Raw genomic sequence first — 19,495 nt, 5'->3', positions numbered from 1 at the left:
GAGGCAAAAACCCTTTCACCTTTCCACCATTCCTGATACCATTCTGCTTCCATCAGCTGGATAAACATCTTCATACTCCAAGCCAAAAGTCTGCAGAGAGCTGATTTGGCATCTTCAAGGCTGGGCTGAATTCTTCTCTGTCTGAATGCCAAAAGCCCTAAGGAGAACTGCACCAGCCCTGGGCAATGCCAGGAGGGAAGTTGGCTGCTCCTGGGGCCACAGGTGCCCTCCCAGCCGCTTCCCCAAGGCACAATGAGCAGGGGAAGGAGCTTCCTGCTCCTCCTGGAGCTGAGCCAGTCACTTTCTCATCCATATTAAGTAGAAGAGCAGATGGATCAGTCACTTCCTAGATACAAACCAAACACGGATGCGTTTGCAGACAGAGCTGCTCTTGTTTTGAAGGGAAGCACTGGGCTGACCTGCACAAGGAGTGGCTGGCCTTTGGAATTCCCTCATGCCAGCTGCCCTCCATCCTCTCCTGCCCAGCCCCCAGCTTCTGCATCTCTTCTATCTGTATCTTTTGCCTCATGGCTCACCCACTTCCTTATTTTGCCATGTTATGCAGATCCCTTTCTCTCTGAGAACCCTGCTTGCCTTCCTTACATGCTAATCCCTGTCCAGCTGAAAAGCAATGTGTTCCAGGATCCCTGTGGAGCTCCTCAGGCTGCACTCAACAGATGCTCCTGTAACTTCAGATTTTGGCATGAACAAAAAGAAGAGGAAAAGGCCCGTGAGCTTTAGAATAGGTGTGTGGTTGAAGCTGGCATGAAAACAAAAGCAGATACAAGTCACATCCTATATTATTTTTCTCTCCAACCAAAGCAGAATCAAAACATCCTTTTGCTTTAGTCACATTAAAACACTCAAACAAAATCCCAGGGGGAGTAAACAGAGCTGTTCACTTGTCATGGGAAACCACAAGCTGATCAGCTGTGGAAGACCTTCAGGAGAGGCTGTGATGCTGACCTGGGTGCAGTGCCCTGGATGGTAAAGAGCCCCTCTTGGCAGCCAGGGCCATGCCTTGGAGGGAAACTGAAGCATAAAGAATGCAAACCAACAACCCTGAGGAGGTTTATTTTGCAAAGCTTGAGAGCACACTGCTCAGAGGTGCAGTGTGGTTGTTGACACCTCTGAAGGGGGGTGGCATTGCTCGCCCACCTTGCTGCATCGCTGCCCTCCTGGCTAGTGCTGGCTGCTGGCAGAGGGACCCCAGTGCCCATGCTCTCAGCTGCCTCTGTGTGCTCTGCACCACAGATCAACACAGGATTATCAAAAGCTTGACTTGCTTTCTCTTTTTATTCTTTCCCCTAGCTTCAAATGGGGCAGAACCTAAGCCCAGCTGTGCCAGCTAGCAGGAGGTTTGTCCCAGCACCTGAACCCACACAGCCTGGAGGGACAGCACCCACGGGGGGATCCTGCCCAACACGTGTGTCCCGCTCTGCCTCAGACGGGTGAGTTGCTGCTGCCCTGTGAGCTGGGGAGGGGTGAGAGGGATCCATCCTCACTGCTGCTCCAGAGCAGGGTGAGGCCCTGGGGCAGCTCTCAGCCTTTCCCCGAGGCTGGAAATGGGGCTGTGGCAGGCTGAAGAGTCAGAGAGTATCTCAGGTTGAAGGGGACCTATAAGGATCAGTTGGAGTCAATATCAACAGAGGAGGAGAAAATTTGCTCTGCAATCCCTTAAGAAAAATGCATGAGCAGGTTTAAAAGTTGAAGCTCTTTGATCTGAGTCTACTCCTGTCTCTCCTAGTCTAGACTGTACTCTCCCTCTAGTTCTCCAGTGCTTACAACTCAAAGGGAACTTCTAGAGAGACCCCTCCCAAGATGCTGAGGGGACTGGAGCATCTTCCTGATGAGGAAAGGCTGTGAGACCTGGGGCTGCTCAGCCTGGAGAGGAGAAGGCTGAGAGGGGGGCTCATTAATGCTTAAAGGTGTTTGTCAAGAGGATGGGGCAACACTTTTTTCTGTGGAGCCCAGTGCCAGGACAAGGGGTGCTGGATGAAGATGGAATGTAAAAAGTTCCACTGAAACCCAAGGAGAAGCTCCTTTGGTGCTGAGGTGAGGGAGCCCTGGCCCAGGCTGCCCAGGGAGGGTGTGGAGGCTCCTTCTCAGGAGGTTCCCAAACCCCCCTGGACACGTTCCTGTGCCCCCTGAGCCAGGGGAACCTGCTGTAGCAGAGGGGTTGAACTAGATGATCGTCAGAGGTCCCTTCCAGTCCTCACTATGATTCTGTGATGATCTGCTCCTCGTAAATGTTGCCCTCAAGGCTTTTCACTGTCTCGGTCACCTTCCCCTGGACACACTTTTAATAGTTCCATGTCTTCCTGCTATTGAGGCATTCAAAACCGGTTCCAAGAAGGAACCAGTGCTACAGTTTGTCCCTCAGCCTTCCTTCCCCTCCCTCCCACTGTGCGTGTAGGAGAGGGACGGGACGGGACCGGGGACTTTCCCCCGGCGAGCCGGGGCTGGAGCGGCGGGCGCTGGCGGCGCAGGGGGAGCCCGGCCCTCAGCCGGGGCTGGGGCGGGCCGGGGCCGCCCCCGGGGCCGGGCCGGGGAGACGCCAGAGCAGCCGGAGCCGAGGCGGCCGGCGCGGGGTCGGGAGCGGCGCGGAGCCGGCCATGGGGGCGCGGGCGGCCGGGGCGCTGCGGGCTGCGCTGGCGCTGGGGCTGCTGGCGGCCGCCCGGCCCGGCCCGGCCCCGCGGGAGGCGGAGGTACGGCCCGGGAGCGGGACGGGCGGGATGCGGGGGTACAGACGGGGGACGGGCGGGGAACGGGACGGGCGGGAGGCGGCGGGACGGCCCGGGAGCGGGACGGGCGGGATGCGGGACGGGCGGGAGGCGGAGGTACGGGCGGGGAACAGGCAGGGAATGGGGGTACGAGCAGGGGAAACGGGGGGGATGCGGCGGTACCGGAGGGAGGCGGCGGCAGGAGTGGCCGCTCGCCCTCCTGTGCTCGGCAGGGAGGGCCCCGGGGATGCTCCTGAGCTAGGGCTGTGTGCCCAAGGGGTGTCCCGCCAGACAGCGTGTGCTGTGGGTGTCTGTGTGGCACAGACCCGCCTCTGCCATAGGCGTGCTGGTGCCATGGGTGTGTGCACACCGTGTGCCCAGGCTGTAGGTGTGGGTGTGCTACAGGTGTGCCCATGCCATAGGGGTGTGTGTGCTACAGGTGTGCCCATGCCATAGGGGTGTGTGTGCTACAGGTGTGCCCATGCAATCGATGTGTACATGCTATATGTGTGTCTGCAAGCCATCAGTGTGCCCATGCCATAGAGGTGTGTGTGTGCCATAGTGTGTCTGCAAGCCATCAGTGTGCCCATGCCATAGGTGTGTGTGTGTGCTATAGTGTGTCTGCAAGCCATCAGTGTGCCCATGCCATAGGTGTGTGTGTGCTATATGTGTCTGCAAGCCATCAGTGTGCCCATGCCATAGGTGTGTGTGTGTGCTATAGTGTGTCTGCAAGCCATCAGTGTGCCTATGCCATAGGTGTGTGTGTGCTATATGTGTGTCTGCAAGCCATCAGTGTGCCCATGCCATAGAGGTGTGTGTGTGCCATAGTGTGTCTGCAAGCCATCAGTGTGCCCATGCCATAGGGGTGTGTGTGCTATATGTGTCTGCAAGCCATCAGTGTGCCCATGCCATAGGTGTGTGTGTGCTATATGTGTCTGCAAGCCATCAGTGTGCCCATGCCATAGGTGTGTGTGTGCTATATGTGTCTGCAAGCCATCAGTGTGCCCATGCCATAGGTGTGTGTGTGCTATATGTGTCTGCAAGCCATCAGTGTGCCCATGCCATAGGTGTGTGTGTGTGCTATAGTGTGTCTGCAAGCCATCAGTGTGCCTATGCCATAGGTGTGTGTGTGCTATATGTGTGTCTGCAAGCCATCAGTGTGCCCATGCCATAGAGGTGTGTGTGTGCCATAGTGTGTCTGCAAGCCATCAGTGTGCCCATGCCATAGGTGTGTGTGCTATATGTGTCTGCAAGCCATCAGTGTGCCCATGCCATAGGTGTGTGTGTGTGCTATAGTGTGTCTGCAAGCCATCAGTGTGCCCATGCCATAGAGGTGTGTGTGTGCCATAGTGTGTCTGCAAGCCATCAGTGTGCCCATGCCCTCGGTGTGTACCTGCACACCCAAGGTGTGCCATAGCACAGTGGAGTGCCTGACACACATGCACACACCTGCTATGGTTGTGTGCCACAGGTGCCTGATGTGTGTCCATAGTACAGACGTGTGTTAAACTGAGGTTTATCACCCCTGGGAGGCCCCTGGGCTCTGCAGGGACAGGCAGAGCGTGTAAACCCACCAGATCCTGGCCCTGTGTCGATGCCCATGTGGCAAGTGGCCCCAAGGGCACCATGAGATGAGCAACCCCGTGAGTCACCTCAGTGTGAACAGCCCTGCTTTCTTCCTGGCCTTCCCCCTCAACAATCCCCACTTGTTAGGGCCAATGTCTCCAGCCAGATGAGGAGCAGTGGGCACAATGCCTTCCCTCCCTGTTCCCATCCTGATGGAAGGCAGACAGAGCATCTTGTTTCCTTTCTCTCCTTAAACACAAAAGCACAACTAGTCTGCATGACCAAACTGGTTTGTCAGCTGCTCTGGTATTCAAAGGGGAAGGTTTGGCCAAGCCCAGTGTTTTCCCTGAGTGTTTTGGGTCACGTTTGGGTGCTGCCAGAGCTGTGTCTGGGTGTTGCAGCCTGGTGCTAGCCAGGGCATGGGGTGCTGGGGCAAAGCTGCCAGTGAGTTTCAAAGGCAGAGGTGAGTTGCTGAAGAGATATTTCTGCATTTAACAAGCAATCAGAGCAACCTGCCAGCCCTGTGAGCAGATAACACCCAGCACAGTGTATTTCACCATTATCTTTCAAGTGATGGTTTCTGTCCTGTAGCATCTCTCCTGTCCACACAGGGAGCTACCTCCAGCATCCCAAAACTGTGAGTTACTGAAATCAGGAGGGGTTTTAAGTAGACCTGCTGTAGTCCTGGCCTGCTGTCCCTGCTCCTCAGCTCTAGGTGTTCAAGTCTGAAGAGTAAAGGAGCTCAAAAGACTCTGAGCACAGTATTTCCCCAGCTCCACAACTTCAGTGGCAAGTAGGCAATGTGCTGCTGGAGCAGCTTTTCAGGAGGAGCAGGTGGGAGAAGACATTCCTTCAGGTCCTGCTTAGGCACAGCAGGGGAGCACCCCAACAGTGAGGCTCAGGCTTTCAGTCAGCCTCTGCTATTAACATGCAGAGCTAGCTGGTGTTTTGCTGTCCTTTAGCAAACACCCAAGCTCTGTACTTGCTAATCTCCTTCTTGTGTGTCTCTGTGTACCACTATGTATAATATTTATCTAGATACTTATACACACACTTAAACAAAAGAGACACGAGGGCTCTGCCTAAGGGTTTGTGACTGCAGACTGGAATGTGGCTGTGGGGAGCAGAAAGAAATGAACCTTTTCAATGCCTTGGCATCTCCTGAAGGCAGCTGAAAGGCAAGCAGTGACCCCATGGACAGGAGGAGCTGCTGCTTGTCCTGGGGGTCAAGTCTCCTTGTGCCTGTGCTAGGGGAGGGAAAAGTGAGCCAGGAAAGTCAGAGCTGTGGCTTCTCTCAAGCAGTGAAACAATGCAGGATGGAGCCTGGGGCTGCTGGGCACCGGGGCTGAGGACCTGGGGGAGAGATGGGGACTGTATCCAGGCAGAGTAGAAGGGACCATGGCCAACAGGAGCCCAACATGAGGCTTCTCTGATACTTAAGTGGTGGAAGGATGCCAGAAGCTGTGTGTGGAGGGGAGGGCAGGCAGGACTGGAGCCTGCTGTCTCTGCACTCTGCTTATCCTGGTTTCCAGGGAGGGGGGTTTAATTGTATTTGCTGTTGGCTGCCTTCCACCTGAGATGCCTGCAGTTGAGGGCAAGGTGTTTCCTTGCCTTTAACTCTCAGCAGAGATGATTTCCAGGGTTGTGAGCAGCTCCTCATGAGAGCCCCTGAGGTGGGAAGGGCTCCTCCATCTCCCCCAGCCTCTCATCTGCTGTCCCTGCTGCAGCCCCAAAGGCTTCCCTGCCCCAGGGCTGGCTCCAGGGCCGACAGACCTTTCCTCTTCTCCTCTCTGCTGCAGAGGAGGAATCAGCCCTGTTTTGTATTAATGCTCAGCTCTTAGTTTCCTGCTATTTTTCTCATTGTATGGAAAAGAGCATTTCCCCAGCTGGGGCAGGAGGGAGGAGGGGTTTCCAGCACAGCCAGGCTCGCATTGCCACCTCTGGAGAGGTTTAACAGGCTGCTCCCAGCTTCCACCCAGCCCTAGCAGAGCCTGGCTGGTCTCAGGGGATGTGCAGGGCAGGGGCAGTGCTGGGAGGGGGGGTCTTGAGCACTGATTTGAGCACAGGACACTATGGCCTGGGGCTCTTGGGCTCTCCCATAGGCCTGAAAAGTCTCTGGTCCTGGTGACTTTGTGTGCTCTGCTCATAAGTAACTGCACAGTGGAGGATCAGCACATCCCTCTCCTGTAGCTCTGTGCTTCCAGGACTAACATCACTCAGAGCTCACCATAACCACATCTAGAAACTGTCATAATATTTCTCCTAGTGGTTTTGGAGCCCCAGATCTGATGCTTGTGAGCAAACAGCTGAACGTGACACAGGTCAGAAACTACAGGCAAAGTGCTGCTGTGGCTGGACTCACAAAGCTCAGGGACATCTGGGCAGGAAGAATCAATCCAGAGCCTGGGTACATTTTGGTGCCATTCGAGAGCAGCTGCTCTAGTAGCTGTTGCTTTTTTGTTTGCTTTGGACTTGTCCAGATGGAGTTTCAAGCCCCTCATGAGATCATGGTGCATGGTCATGCTTCAAGAATGGGTTTGTGTTAGGTTACAGGAGGGGCAACAGCTTCCAGTTGATTTGGTTTAGATGCTGAGTGAAAGCAAGATTGTGGTAGAAAAGACTTTGTGCCTTGGTTTGAGACCTGGGACTTTCTGCCTGGGTGGTTTGTAGCTCACATTTATGTGTGGTGATGTAACTGCTGGGGATCATCACCCCATGGCCGTTTATGTAGCTGGAGATTGATTCTGGAGGAGAACGTTATAAAAGCACAAGTGCAGAGGAAGAGGCTCAGATGCCTTCTCCTCTCCTGCCTGCTCTCTCAGGGCTACCAAACCTCCTGCTGCCCTGTTCCCAGGAGGCTCCCCTGTCCCCATATTCTCCTGAGTACATGCTGAGTTGCTGCTGCACTTTTCCCTCCTGTAAGGGCAGGAGTTATCCCCATCCCTGGGCAGAGGTGTGGTTTCACCCAGTGAACAAGCTGCTGCTCTTGCCTGCCAGCACAGTGCTTGCCCATTCCCAGTTTATCTCAGCTCACTGGCACTGGGTGAGTGGTGTTTGGGTCACTCTGGCCCCTCTCAGGCTTTTCCTGCTGCAGCCTGATGCAGCTACAAGATGCTGGTAGCTCTGTCTGAAGCAGGCAGCTGGGAAATGTGTTCAGTTGGAAACATGGCCAAAGGTTCTGGCTGGGGCTGGGTGCAGAGCGTGTCCCAGCAGGAAGCTGTGCCCGTCCCTGCTGGAGGGGGATCCTCCAGGAGAAGCTGTGAAGGAGGAGATGAACTCTGGGAAAGGAGTAGGGAGGGTGTGCAAAGGGGTGAGCAACAGGCAGAGAGCTGCAGAGGGTGCCTGCCCTGCCTGTGGGGAGGCAGAGGTTGAAGATGACTGTTATGGCAGGAGGAGGAGAGGGGGAGGCCAAGAGATGAGTGGCAAAGAAGGGCTGACCTCTGCTGCCCATGCCCAGGGGGATGCTGCTGCCTGGTGACTGAGTCACCTGAGTGAGGCACATGGTCAGGAGTAGCATCAAGTGCAGGTTAACACCAGCCTCCTTCCTCTCCCAGCACTGAGATAAGCCAGGAGAGAAAAGGCCCCAGGTTTTCCCAGCCGTGCTGCCATGGCATTGCTGGTGCTCAGCTCATCTCTCCTTTGGGATGCTGGCAACAAAGCAGCCACTTTCACTTTTCATTCCTCATTAAGTGGGATTCAGTTGCACTAACAGGATGCTGGGCAGCCTGTTTGTCTCCTGCAGACACAGCCTGCAGGGGTGGGGGAAGGAGGGTGTGGAGCATTCCTGCTGTTAACTCCTCCCAAGGCTGGGGCTGCAGCCTGGGCACGGGGAAGCCGTTTATTTTCTTTAACATGCAGTTGATGTGGTTGGAGCAAGTTCAGAGCATGTAAATGGCTGATAAGAGGAAGAATGGTTTGACAGAGCCAGTTGCCCCCAGAGCTCTGGACTTTGCAGCAGCACATCCTGAAGCCTGACCCCAGCTCACCCCATCCCTCCTCCTCTCCATCCCTCCTCCTCTCCATCCCTCCTCCTCTCCATCCCTCCTCCTCTCCATCCCTCCTCCTCTCCATCCCTCCTCCTCGTCCTCAGCACTTCAGCCTTTGTTTTAATGGTTGCCTTGGAGGCTCTGAGGTGGTTTAGGGTGGCTTTGATAGCCTCTGGCTGTGGATGACATGGCAGCAGGGCTTTGTAATCTGCCCATAGTTAAGTTTCCTTCTCTGCCTTCATTGTGTCATAGCCCAAAACCCAAGAGCCATCAAAATGAGGGGCATGATCAATGTTCTTGAGTTCTATAATGCCACCAGATTGGCTTGGCACCCACAGGAGATGCAGCTGCTTGGGGTGCAGAGGTCTCAGGGCATAAAACCCACTGGGCTTTTCTGCCCAGCCCTGGCTCTGCAGCCTTGCTTCCCACTGCATCTCCTGGTGGTTTTTTCTCTCCCTGCTCCCAAGCCAACACATGCAAACTCTGAGCTCTGCTTCTCCCTTGTCTCTTCTTGCAGCTTTTCCTGGAGAAGTATGGTTACTTGGGCAAGCCTGGGACTGGCACACACAGCCCTGCTGAGTTCACAGAGGCCGTCAGGTAGGAGCTTTGTCCTTAAAACCACAGTGGAAACACAGCAGCCCTGACTGAATGGGAGGTGCTGGGGCTCAGGGGGGTGTCTTTCTGCAGCTGGGGGGTTTTCTCTCACACAGTCTGGTGATAAAGCACAACTGGTCCTTTTTGGAAAGGCTGCTCTGTGCCCAGCTCCTGCTGCTGCCAGCCCAGCACTGCACTGCTCCATTTGCCTTTTATGGCCTGGTGCTGCCCTGGCAGTAACATCTGCAGCGAGGCCGAGGTTGGGGATGGCTGAGCTGCCAGCCCCTGCTCAGGGAGTCACACAATGGAGAGGGCTGGAAGGGATCCTCCAGAGCTCCTCCAGCCCCAGCCCCTGCTACAGCAGGTTCCCCTGGCTCAGGGGGCACAGGAACGTGTCCAGGTGGGGTTGGAAACCTCCTGAGGAGCCTCCACACCCTCCCTGGGCAGCCTGGGCCAGGGCTCCCTCCCCTCAGCACCAAAGGAGCTTCTCCTTGTGTTCCAGTGGAACTGTTTGTGTTGCAGCTTGTGCCCATTTCCCTTTGCCCTGGCACTGTGCACTACAGAAAAAAGACTGTCCTCATCCTCCTGACACCCACCCTTTGGGTATTTCTAAGCACTGATAAGGTCCCCCCTGAGTCTCCTCTCCAGCCCCAGGTCATGCAGCCTTTCCTCATCCGAGATGTTCCATCCCCTCAGCTTCTTGGTATCTCTCCACTGGCCTCTCTCCAGAAGTTCTCTATGACCCTGGAACTAGGGAGCCCAGAACTGGACACAGAACTCCAGATGAGGCCTCAGCAGGGCAGAGTAGAGGGGGAGCAGAACCTCCCTTCATCTGCTGGCCACACTCTTCTTAAGGCCCCCAGGTGCTCAGACTTCTCCACATCAGACCCTCGGTCTGACCCTGCATAAAGCCAAGTGCAAAGTCAAACAACTGGGGTTAAAAACTGGAGTAGGCATTATTTTAGGCTGTCCTGTCTACTTGTGGCCTGCTAGGTGATGGCTCACTGGTCAGATGTAGTTGCATCTTGTCTTATCCAGGTGATGTCCTCAGGGATGCTTCAGGGTGCGTTGCTGACGTCGGGATGAAAACCCCAGGCCCAGGGTGTCTGGCTGTGGGTGCTGATGTCTCCCTTCCTTTCCCAGGGACTTCCAGTGGGTCACTCACCTCCCCCTCAGCGGGGTCCTGGACCCCCCCACGCTGCATCAGATGGCTCTGCCGCGCTGTGGGACGGCTGACGGGGAGAGACGCCGGGCGCCGCGCCGCCGCCGCGCCACGCAGCACGGTGAGCACCCACCTGGCACGGGCTGCTGCCAGCCCAGCCTCTTCCAGCTCCTCTGTGCACTCTGGAGATGCTGCCAGGGAGGGGAGATGCAGCTTCCCAGGCACAGTGTCCGTCCCAGGACCTGCCTGGGCCTTGCACCGCTTTGTAACCCTCGTTGTTTTTAACCCCCTGAGACAGCTGCAGCTCCCGTTGCACCCATGGGGGGAATTCAGCTCCACAGGCTGGTTTTACTGCTTGTTGAGGGAGCCAAGGCATCTCCCAGAGAGCTCTCAGGTCACCATGGACTGGACAAAGCCGTGGTGGTGTGACCCAGAGGGCAGAGGCTGGCACACAGTGATCTCCAGGCTCTGCTGAGCTTCGAGACTTCTGTTGGTCAGCCAGCAGTAGGCACAGAAAGTGCTGCTGGGCTGCCTGGCCACGGGGTTGTTTCACCCCTGTTAAAGGGTTTAACTCTGCTCCAAGCAAGCTCTCTTGTCTTGTGTATACAGGACTGGGCCTCTTGTCTCTGGTGAGCTGCCTCCTGGGCTTGCAGATGAGGAACTGGATTCCTAGAGAGCAGGAAGGCTGAGGCCAGCTGTGCTTAGGACGTGGGAAAAATGAAGGAGAGATTAAGAAAGGGCTCTGTGCCTTGTCAGGCTGTCTCTGCAGCTGGCAGGGCTGGCAGTGGGTGGCCCCAGGAGACAGCCACATCGTCCTCCTGCCTCTGGCTGTTCCTCCAAAACCCTGACATGCAGCGTGGCCTTTGCAGGTGCTGTGCCCTGGGCAGGGGGCAACGAGGCAGAGCCAGGAAGGGCATACAGCAGGAGGTGGGCAAACACAATCAGCCTGTGCCCTGTGGCTCATGGGGCTCTTTTCTGGGGGGGTCATGGTCTATGGGTAGGTGGCAAGGGATGCCTGGCAGCTCTGAGGCTGGGTTATTGCTCTGGGGTTTGGTGGTGGCAAATGCCTCGTGGGAGTGGGAGCAGCCTCCTGTGGGTGCCCCAGGGCTGGAGGGGAGGAAGAGGTGCCCCAGGGCTGGCAGCACTGGCCAGGAAGGCTGGAGGCTTTGTACTAAGTTGTCTGTTTACCCTACTTGAAGCAGGAAGCTGCTGCAGCTGAGCCAGCAAAGGGCTTTGTTACCCAACCCCCTCCCAGCGGGATCTTCCCCAGGCAGCCCCGTGTCCAATGTCCCACAGGCTTTGGGCACACTCACACCCCAGCACATGAGCAAAGGCTGTCCCTGGCTGGGCTTTGGCTCCCAGCTGGGTTAGGAGCTGGGGTGGGCAACCAACAGGGCTGGGGTAGGCAACCATCCCTGCCAGTGCCCCAGGGTTAGTGCCAGCCCTGTGATGGAGGTTGTCTCTGCGTGGGATGGGGGCTGGTGCATCCACCCCTCTAAACAAAACCTCCCCTCTGCAGTCAAAACCCAAAGCTTTCTGCCCTTGGGAAGGTTTGGGGACAGATCCTGTTTGGAAATGGAGCAGTGGGGGACAGCAGGGAGAGGACTTTCCTCTACAATCAGAACTGTAGAATGGTGGGGGTGGGAAGGGTCCCGCAGAGCTCACCCAGCTCCAGCCCCTGCTAAAGCAGGTTCCCCTCATCAGGGGGCACAGGAATGTGTCCAGGGGGCTTTGGAAACCTCCTGAAGAGCCTCCACACCCTCCCTGGGAGCCATGTCCTGTTTGAGTTGGAGGCTGGTTCTGATATTGTGTCCCTGGGACCATGACCAGCTGGCCCAGAGCCCCCCCTGCCATGGGCTGCTCAGGAATGGGGGAGAACGAAGGAAAGAAAAGGCAGCTGGGATGGGCTGTCCTTTAGCTTTGCTGAGCAGCTTGGCTCAGCCCCACAGCAGCAAGCCCCAGCGTGCTGCCAGCCCCGTTCCCCCTGTTTCCCCTCCCAGCTGGAGCAGGACAAGCTCTGGAGCCTGTCGCCTCTCCCACGCCTCAGCACCAGCTTCTGGCACCTGCATCTCCCCAGCATGGCCCCATGACTCCTGTCTCACCCCTGACTAGATGTAATTGGCAGGTCCTGGGGTCCCCACAGCTGCCCAGGGGTGCTGGAGGTGGGCACCTTCAGAGGGATGTCATAAGGAAGAGCTGTGTGAGTGAGGGAGCCCTGGCCCAGGCTGCACAGGGAAGCTCCTCAGGGGGTTCCCAACCCCACTTGGACATGTCCCTGTGCCCCCTGAGCGAGAGGAACCTGCTTTAGCAGGGGCTGGGGCTGGATGAGCTCTGCAGGACCCTGGTTCTGTGGTTGCATGGGTCACATCCTGCTGCTGGTGGGCCACCTGAGCACCCTTTGAGCTTTGGCTTGGGAGCACCACAGCATTCCCCAGCGTTGCCAAACCTCCCCGTGCCCAGGCAACCCCTAGAGAGTTAAGAACCCGAAATGGACAGGATGGTGCTGAGCTGATCCCTCTGGCAGGCGGGAGGTGGTACAAGAGGCACCTGACGTACCGGGTGGTGAACTGGCCGCCGTACCTGCCGCAGCACGAGGTGCGTCTGGCCGTCAGAGCCGCCTTCCAGCTCTGGAGCAACGTGTCCTCGCTGCTGTTCTGGGAGGCCCAGCACGGCCCGGCCGACATCCGCCTCACCTTCTTCCACGGCGACCACAACGACGGGCTGGGCAACGCCTTCGACGGGCCAGGTGCTGGTCGCTCCCCGCTGGGAAGCTGCTCCTTTCACCCCCTGGGCTTCTTCCCCCAGCCCCTCAGCTGAGGAGGCCCCGTGGGCTGGGGGGTGGTGGAGGGGGGGTGAGGCTCTGCCCCTGCAGTTCTTCAGAGCAAGGACACCTCCCAGTTTGCACCAGTTTGCTTTCTGGTGGGTGTCCTGCTCGCAGCTCGAGGGGAGCTGCCCAGTGAGGCTGCTGAGACGCTCACTGGTGGCTTTTGGGGAACCCTCCCCACTCCGTGGCTTCCTGCAAACCTGAGCTCGCTCTTTCTGTGTGCCACTCAGACACACACAGGTTTTCTCTTCCTGAGCCTTTGCTTTGGGTCACTGTGGTGGCTTCAAGCCTGGGGCAAGAAACCAAACTGAGAGCAGACAAACCCCTGCAGCGCTCAGGGCTGCACCTTGTGTCTCAGGGGACCTCCCAGAGAGCGAAAACTGGTGCATATTTAAGCAAACCAGAGCTGCATGTGCCTCCCCTGCCCCTCAGCTTCTTCTTCTGCCTGTCCCTGCTGGCTGTGGTGTCCCTGCTGGCTGTGGTGTCCCTGATGGCTGTGGTGTCCCTGCTGGCTGTGGTGTCCCCGCTGGCTGTGGTGTCCCCGCTGGCTGTGGTGTCCCCACTGGCTGTGGTGTCCCCACTGGCTGTGGTGTCCCTGATGGCTGTGGTGTCCCTGATGGCTGTGGTGTCCCCGCTGGCTGTGGTGTCCCCGCTGGCTGTGGTGTCCCCGCTGGCTGTGGTGTCCCTGATGGCTGTGGTGTCCCCGCTGGCTGTGGTGTCCCTGCTGGCTGTGGTGTCCCCGCTGGCTGTGGTGTCCCCGCTGGCTGTGGTGTGCCCGCTGGCTGTGGTGTCCCCGCTGGCTGTGGTGTCCCTGATGGCTGTGGTGTCCCTGATGGCTGTGGTGTCCCTGCTGGCTGTGGTGTCCCCGCTGGCTGTGGTGTCCCCGCTGGCTGTGGTGTCCCCACTGGCTGTGGTGTCCCTGATGGCTGTGGTGTCCCCGCTGGCTGTGGTGTCCCCGCTGGCTGTGGTGTCCCCGCTGGCTGTGGTGTCCCTGATGGCTGTGGTGTCCCCGATGGCTGTGGTGTCCCTGATGGCTGTGGTGTCCCTGCTGGCTGTGGTGTCCCCGCTGGCTGTGGTGTCCCCACTGGCTGTGGTGTCCCTGATGGCTGTGGTGTCCCCGCTGGCTGTGGTGTCCCCGCTGGCTGTGGTGTCCCTGATGGCTGTGGTGTCCCTGATGGCTGTGGTGTCCCCAGGAGGTGCCCTGGCTCACGCCTTCTTCCCCCGGCGCGGTGAAGCCCATTTCGACAGCGCCGAGCGCTGGTCCCTGCGCAGAGGCAAAGGCAGAAACCTCTTCATCGTGGTGGCACACGAGGTGGGACACACTCTGGGGCTGGAGCACTCCCCTGTCAAGAGGGCTCTCATGTCTCCTTACTACAAGAAGCTCGGCAAGGATTTTGTCCTCAGCTGGGATGACATCTTGGCCATCCAGAACTTGTACGGTGAGCAGCGCTGGCTCCCTGGGGGCTGTTGCAGGGCTGGGGGCAGAGCTCTGCAAGGGGACAGGGCCATGTGCAAGGAGCATGGTGGGGATGGGCCCCATCCCTTTGCAGCTGGGGAGGAAGATGAGGTGATGTGGGGTGGGTACCAGGTGCTGCAGGGCAGGGAAGGTTGGACATGCCACCCACTTGTTTGCAACCACAGAAATGCTGGTGCGTGGGTTTTGGGGTACCAGGGGGGTCTTTGCCATCACCACATAGAGGGGGACAAGAAGCGGTGGGGAGGAGTGTTTGGAGGCCTGGGATGGCTCCCCAGCCCTCTGCTCACACAGTGCTTTGGGGAAAGCCATTTCCCTTCCCCTTCTCTGTGACTCACCACCCCTTACTCCATCCCAGGGAAGCCCTCCAAGGGCTTGGCCACCCAGCTCCCAGGAAAGGTCTTCACTGACTTCCAGGACTGGAGCACAGACCTTTATGGTGGGGACCAACAGCAGAGGAGCCTCAGTGCCTATTACTGCCACTCCTTCTTTGATGCCATAACCTCTGGTGAGTGTTGGTTGGTGCAGCCCCCTCCCAAAACGTGCACCCTCACCCCTCTGCTGCAGCAGCCTGTTTCTGCTCTGATAAGCTCCAGTGGTGGGGTTTGACTGGTCCACAGCCCTGTGATGTGCTCCTGGTGCCATCCCTGATGCACATGGTTGTCACAGTGGAGTGCATCTTGGGGACACAGCGAGGGCAGGAAGGCATCCTCAGACTTAGGCCATGGCAAGGCTTATTGACTGCAGGAGCTCAACCATGACAGGAGCCTTGAGTGAGAGCTGTGGGCAGCTTTATCCTGTTCAGGCTGGAGTGGAGACAATGAGTTGTGAAAGCTCAGGGAGGCAGCTGGAAAGGCAGAAGGCAACATCCAAACCCCGAGCAACCCACCACGGAGCTGCAGGGAGAGGAGCAGGGAACAGAGAAGCTGGGTGGGGGGGATGAGTTTGCTCAGCCAGGACCCCCTCACTCCTCTCTCTGCCTCACAGATGCAGATCACAACCTCTACATCTTCAAGGGCAGCCACTACTGGGTGGTGTCAGGCAGCGGCAACGCCAGCGACCCGCAGCCCCTGCACACGCGCTGGCCCGGCCTCCCCGCGGGCATCGACGCCTGCGCCTGGTCCCAGCTCACCAGCAGGTTCTACTTCTTCAAAGGTAGGTGAGGCAAAGGCAGGAGAGTCCTCCCAGGGCTGGCTGCCTGCTGCTCTGGCCTCCTGGGTCTGGCTGGAGCATCTTCTCCTGCCCCTGTGCCTTGTCTCTTCCTGCTGGGTGCCAAGGCTGTGAAATCCCACAGGAGCCCTGGGCTTGGTGCTGCCAGGGCTTTAGTCAAATGGCCTTGGCCTGCATCTCCCCTCGTGCCTCAGTTTCCCCATGTGCCTGTTCAGGACAGCAGCACTCAACTGTTTCAAAGCAAAAGCAGGTTGTTGAATTGGAGTAATTTGGGTTGTTAAAGCCCTTGAGACTGCTGCAGTCCCAGCCCTGCCCAGCCCAGCACTGACCCACAGCCCTCAGCACCTCAGCCCCACGGCTCTGGGATCCCTCCAGGGCTGGGCACTGCCCCAGCTCCCTGGGCAGCCTGGCACAGGGGCTGACACCCCTCTCAGGGAAACAGCTCTGCCTCAGCTCCAATCCAAACCTCCCCTGGGGCAACTCCAGCCCCTTTCCTCTTGGCCTGTCATTCATTACTAGGGATAAGAGACTGACTCCCACCTCACTCCAACCTCCTGTCAGGTAATTGTAGAGAGTGATGCATCAAACCCAGGGAGAATTCTCAGGGGGGAATCACTCCCCAGAGACCCAGGGTTGTGGAGGAGATGAGATGAGTGTGGTGTTTCCATGGTGCCTCTGGTTCCCTGCACTGGGGCTGGGCTGAGCTGCCCCAGGGAGCTGAAATGTCATCCCCATGGCCAGCAGCACAGCCCAGCCAGACAGGCAGAGGAAGGTCAAACCAGGCAGCCCTGCTGCCAGGGTCAGCCCCAGCTTTTAATGGAAACCAGTTGGCATCTTTTCAGAAAGGGGCTTTGTTGCTGTGGCTGAGTGATAGCCAAGAGCCCCTCTCCCTCCCCAGCCCTCAGCCACTCCCTCTCTCCCTCCCCAGGGCTTGGCTTGTGAGCAGAAAGAGGCTTTTGTCTGCCTGCTTCATGGGACAGGGCTCTGCAGTGACAGGACCCTGTGGGGACAGGGCTCTGTGGGACAGCCAAGTGCTTGGCCCTGGTGCAGTGAGGGTGTTGGTTATCTGAGCCCAGGGGGATCAGGGTCTGTCTGTCCCAGATCTGTCTGCAGGAACCAGGGGAAGGTTTGCAAGGGAGCAGCACAGGCTAGCAGATGGTGTGGTGGGCTAGCAGATGGTGTGGTGGGCTAGCAGATGGTGTGGTGGCCTTGCTGTGTCCCTGATGACCCCTTTCTGTGCCTTTCAAGCCCCTGAGCTACTGTGTCTCAGTTTTCCCCCAGGCAGGGTCACCAAGATGATCAGGGGACTGGAGCATCTTCCTTCTGAGGAAAGGCTGTGGGACCTGGGGCTGTTCAGTCTGGGGAAGAGGAGACTGAGGGGGGAGCTCATTAATAGTTACAGGTATATAAATGGTGGGTGGCAGGAGGTTGGGGCAGCACTTTGTTGTAGCTACCAACAGGACAAGGGGTGATGAGGTGAAGCTGGAGCACAAACAGTTCCATTTGAACGTGAGGAACTGTTTCAGTGTTTGAGTGAGGGAGCCCTGGCCCAGGCTGCCCAGGGAGGGTGTGGAGGCTCCTTCCTTGGAGGGCTTCAAGACCCCACTGGACACATTCCTGTGTGACCTGATCTAGGTGGGAGCTGCTTCTGCAGGGGGTTGGACTGGATGAGCTCTGAGGTCCCTCCCAACCCCACCACGCTGTGACTCTACCAACAGCCCCGAGGTGGCACCACTTGTGTCCCCAGCAGGCTGGATGTCACAGCCACGTGCCTGAGGCTGCAGGGCTGACGATGAACCCCACTGGGGTGACCTCTAACCCCTGTGCCCTGCTCTTGCCAGGTGGGCGCTGCTGGTGCTACACAGGCTCCAGCTTGGAGCCGGGATTCCCCTCCAAGTGCAGCTCCCGCGGGCTGCCCCGACACCCCGACACCGCCCTGTACTTCCAGCAGCTCCGGCGCCTCGTCCTCTTCAAAGGCTCCAAGTACTTTGTGGTGAGTGAGGAGAGCCTGAGCCTGGAGCCCTACTACCCCCGCAGCCTGCGGGACTGGCAGGGGCTGCCCCCGGGCACGGCCGGAGCCCTCACACACAAACACGGCTCCATCTACTTCTTTCGGGACGACCAGTTCTGGCAGTTCGACCACCTCAAGCTGCAGGTGGTGGCCTCTGGCAAATGGGCCACTCAGCTCCCCTGGATGGGCTGCTGGGATGCAAACGCTGGGCAGGTGCTTTTCTAAGCTGGGAAGGATGGGATGGGAGGAGCTGAACTGGACTTTGCTTGCCGTTGCCTGGATCTGTGTGTAACTCTGGGTTCACACAAGGAGTGATGGGTCAGGGCTGCCCCTGGGCAGAGGATTGACACCCTGGCACTGCAGGATGGGGCAGCCCATCAGCCCAGCTGGTTCTGCTGCAGCCAGGTGAGCTGGACACTTTGGGAAGCAATACTTTCTTACAAAGGACCTCAACAAACCCCCAGATACAAGCCATGGAGACTGCAAAGCCACCCAGGACTGTTAACCTTATCACTCAAGCAGGTTTTTTGCCATCCAAGCCTGGGGGTTGTTGGTAGCTGAGCTGTTGTTTTCCTGCCATCAGGCAGCGAAGTGGCCTCAGTGTGGCTTGTTTTGGGGCTTGGGTGGCATTAAATAAGGGACTGAGAGTGTTTTCTGGTTAAAACAAAAAGAAGAGACATTTGGACAAAAGAAAAAAGGTGGGTTGGTGTTGAGCTTTGCCCCCATGTGTGTGCAGAGCCTCTGTTCCTGCTTCCTCCCCTCCCCTGCACAGGGATGGAGGATGAGCCCATGGCCTGCAGGTGCTGGGCTCACATCCCTGGTGAATCATCAGCTGGACACCAGCTCCGTGGGATCTGGGGGGAGGAAGCAGAGGGGTTTGGTGTAGGAGTCTCTTTGGGGTGAAGGGAGGGAGGAGGAGGTGCAGCTGAGGTCTCAGGGAGGCTTCTGATGGCTTTGGGCTGGCTGGCTGGGTTCTCTGGTGTCTAATAAGGGTTGTGCTCACCTGGGCAGCCTTCCTTGAGTGCAGAGAAAGGGTTTGTCCTCTGCTCTGTCTCTGCAAGAGGTGGGATCACTGTGTTCTGTGAGTCCTGTCCCCCTCTGGCACTGTTGGATGAAGAGGGTTGAGAAATTCCTGGGGGAGGCGGGGAAGGAGAGGGTGAGCAGGACAGAGGGACATGCCTGTGCATGCAGCCTCACAGGGACTGCTCCCCTGCATGCTCCTCATTCCTTTCCCAAAACAGCCTCCCCACCTGGAAACCTGTCTGCAAAGGGCCATCACCTCCCACAGCACTGAGGGAGCATTGTGGCCCTGAGGCTTCAATTCAGTGGCAGCAAGGGCCAGCCATTGGCACTGACCCAGGCTGGGCAAAACCTTCCTAAAATGCTCTTTGATTGGAGCCATTTGGGGATTTTCACCATGCTGGGGTTGGACATGGATGGGCTGTTGGTTCTCCCAGCACTGGGTGTCCTGTGTCAGGCTTTGGCACTGGGCTCTGGCTGGTGCTGCCATGCTGGGGTGCCACGATGAGCTGCCCTCCCAGGTTCAGCAGCTTCAAGGACTCCTCAGTGCAGCATCCTCTGCTCCCCCTCACCCACCCTAAGGCTTGCCCCAGGGCTGGTGCTTCCCCAGGGTTTTTGGTGCTGCCAGATCCCAGCTGAGGTGTGGATTTGGCAGGACAGAGAGCTAACACAAGCTGTTCTGTCTGTGCTCTGTGCTTGTGAGTGAGCCCTTCCTGTGCAGACACAGGTGCAGGGACTTGTCTGCTCAAGGCTGAACATCTCAGGGGACTTCCAGTGTTGCCAAAGAAATGGGGCTGCATCACTGTTATGTGGGCTTGAATGGTAACACAATGAGGTGTCTTGCAGGGAGTGCCAAGGGCTTGGAGACCTGACAGCAAATAAAATGAACCTCTGCATATGCAGTGGTGGGGTTTCTTGCTTGTTTCCATGTCCTGCTTTTGTGGGCTGGTTTCTTTCTTTCCCAA

At 57.8% G+C, this 19,495-nt stretch overlaps 1 protein-coding gene across 3 annotated transcripts; it reads left to right on the top strand.

Moving 5' to 3' along the window:
• Positions 1-1,293: 1,293 nt before the first annotated feature.
• Positions 1,294-19,432, top strand: MMP28 (matrix metallopeptidase 28). Of its 3 annotated transcripts, none has more exons than XM_062012026.1 (8): positions 1,294-1,451; positions 8,793-8,872; positions 10,013-10,152; positions 12,556-12,777; positions 14,049-14,294; positions 14,688-14,837; positions 15,317-15,484; positions 17,341-19,432. In XM_062012026.1, exons 3-8 carry the CDS (start codon positions 10,077-10,079, stop codon positions 17,733-17,735), a joined length of 1,257 nt encoding a protein of 418 aa, XP_061868010.1. In that variant the 5' UTR covers positions 1,294-1,451; positions 8,793-8,872; positions 10,013-10,076; the 3' UTR covers positions 17,736-19,432. The 3 variants fall into 3 exon arrangements, with proteins under 3 accessions (XP_061868010.1, XP_061868009.1, XP_061868008.1); XM_062012025.1 differs by lacking the exon at positions 1,294-1,451 and adding an exon at positions 2,538-2,708 and having other exon boundaries at positions 14,091-14,294; XM_062012024.1 differs by lacking the exon at positions 1,294-1,451 and adding an exon at positions 2,541-2,708.
• Positions 19,433-19,495: the final 63 nt, after the last annotated feature.

Source organism: Colius striatus, chromosome 20 (genome assembly GCF_028858725.1).
Source record: "Colius striatus isolate bColStr4 chromosome 20, bColStr4.1.hap1, whole genome shotgun sequence".
NCBI classification, from domain to species: Eukaryota; Metazoa; Chordata; class Aves; order Coliiformes; family Coliidae; genus Colius; species Colius striatus.
This window is presented reverse-complemented; position numbering and strand designations above follow the sequence as displayed.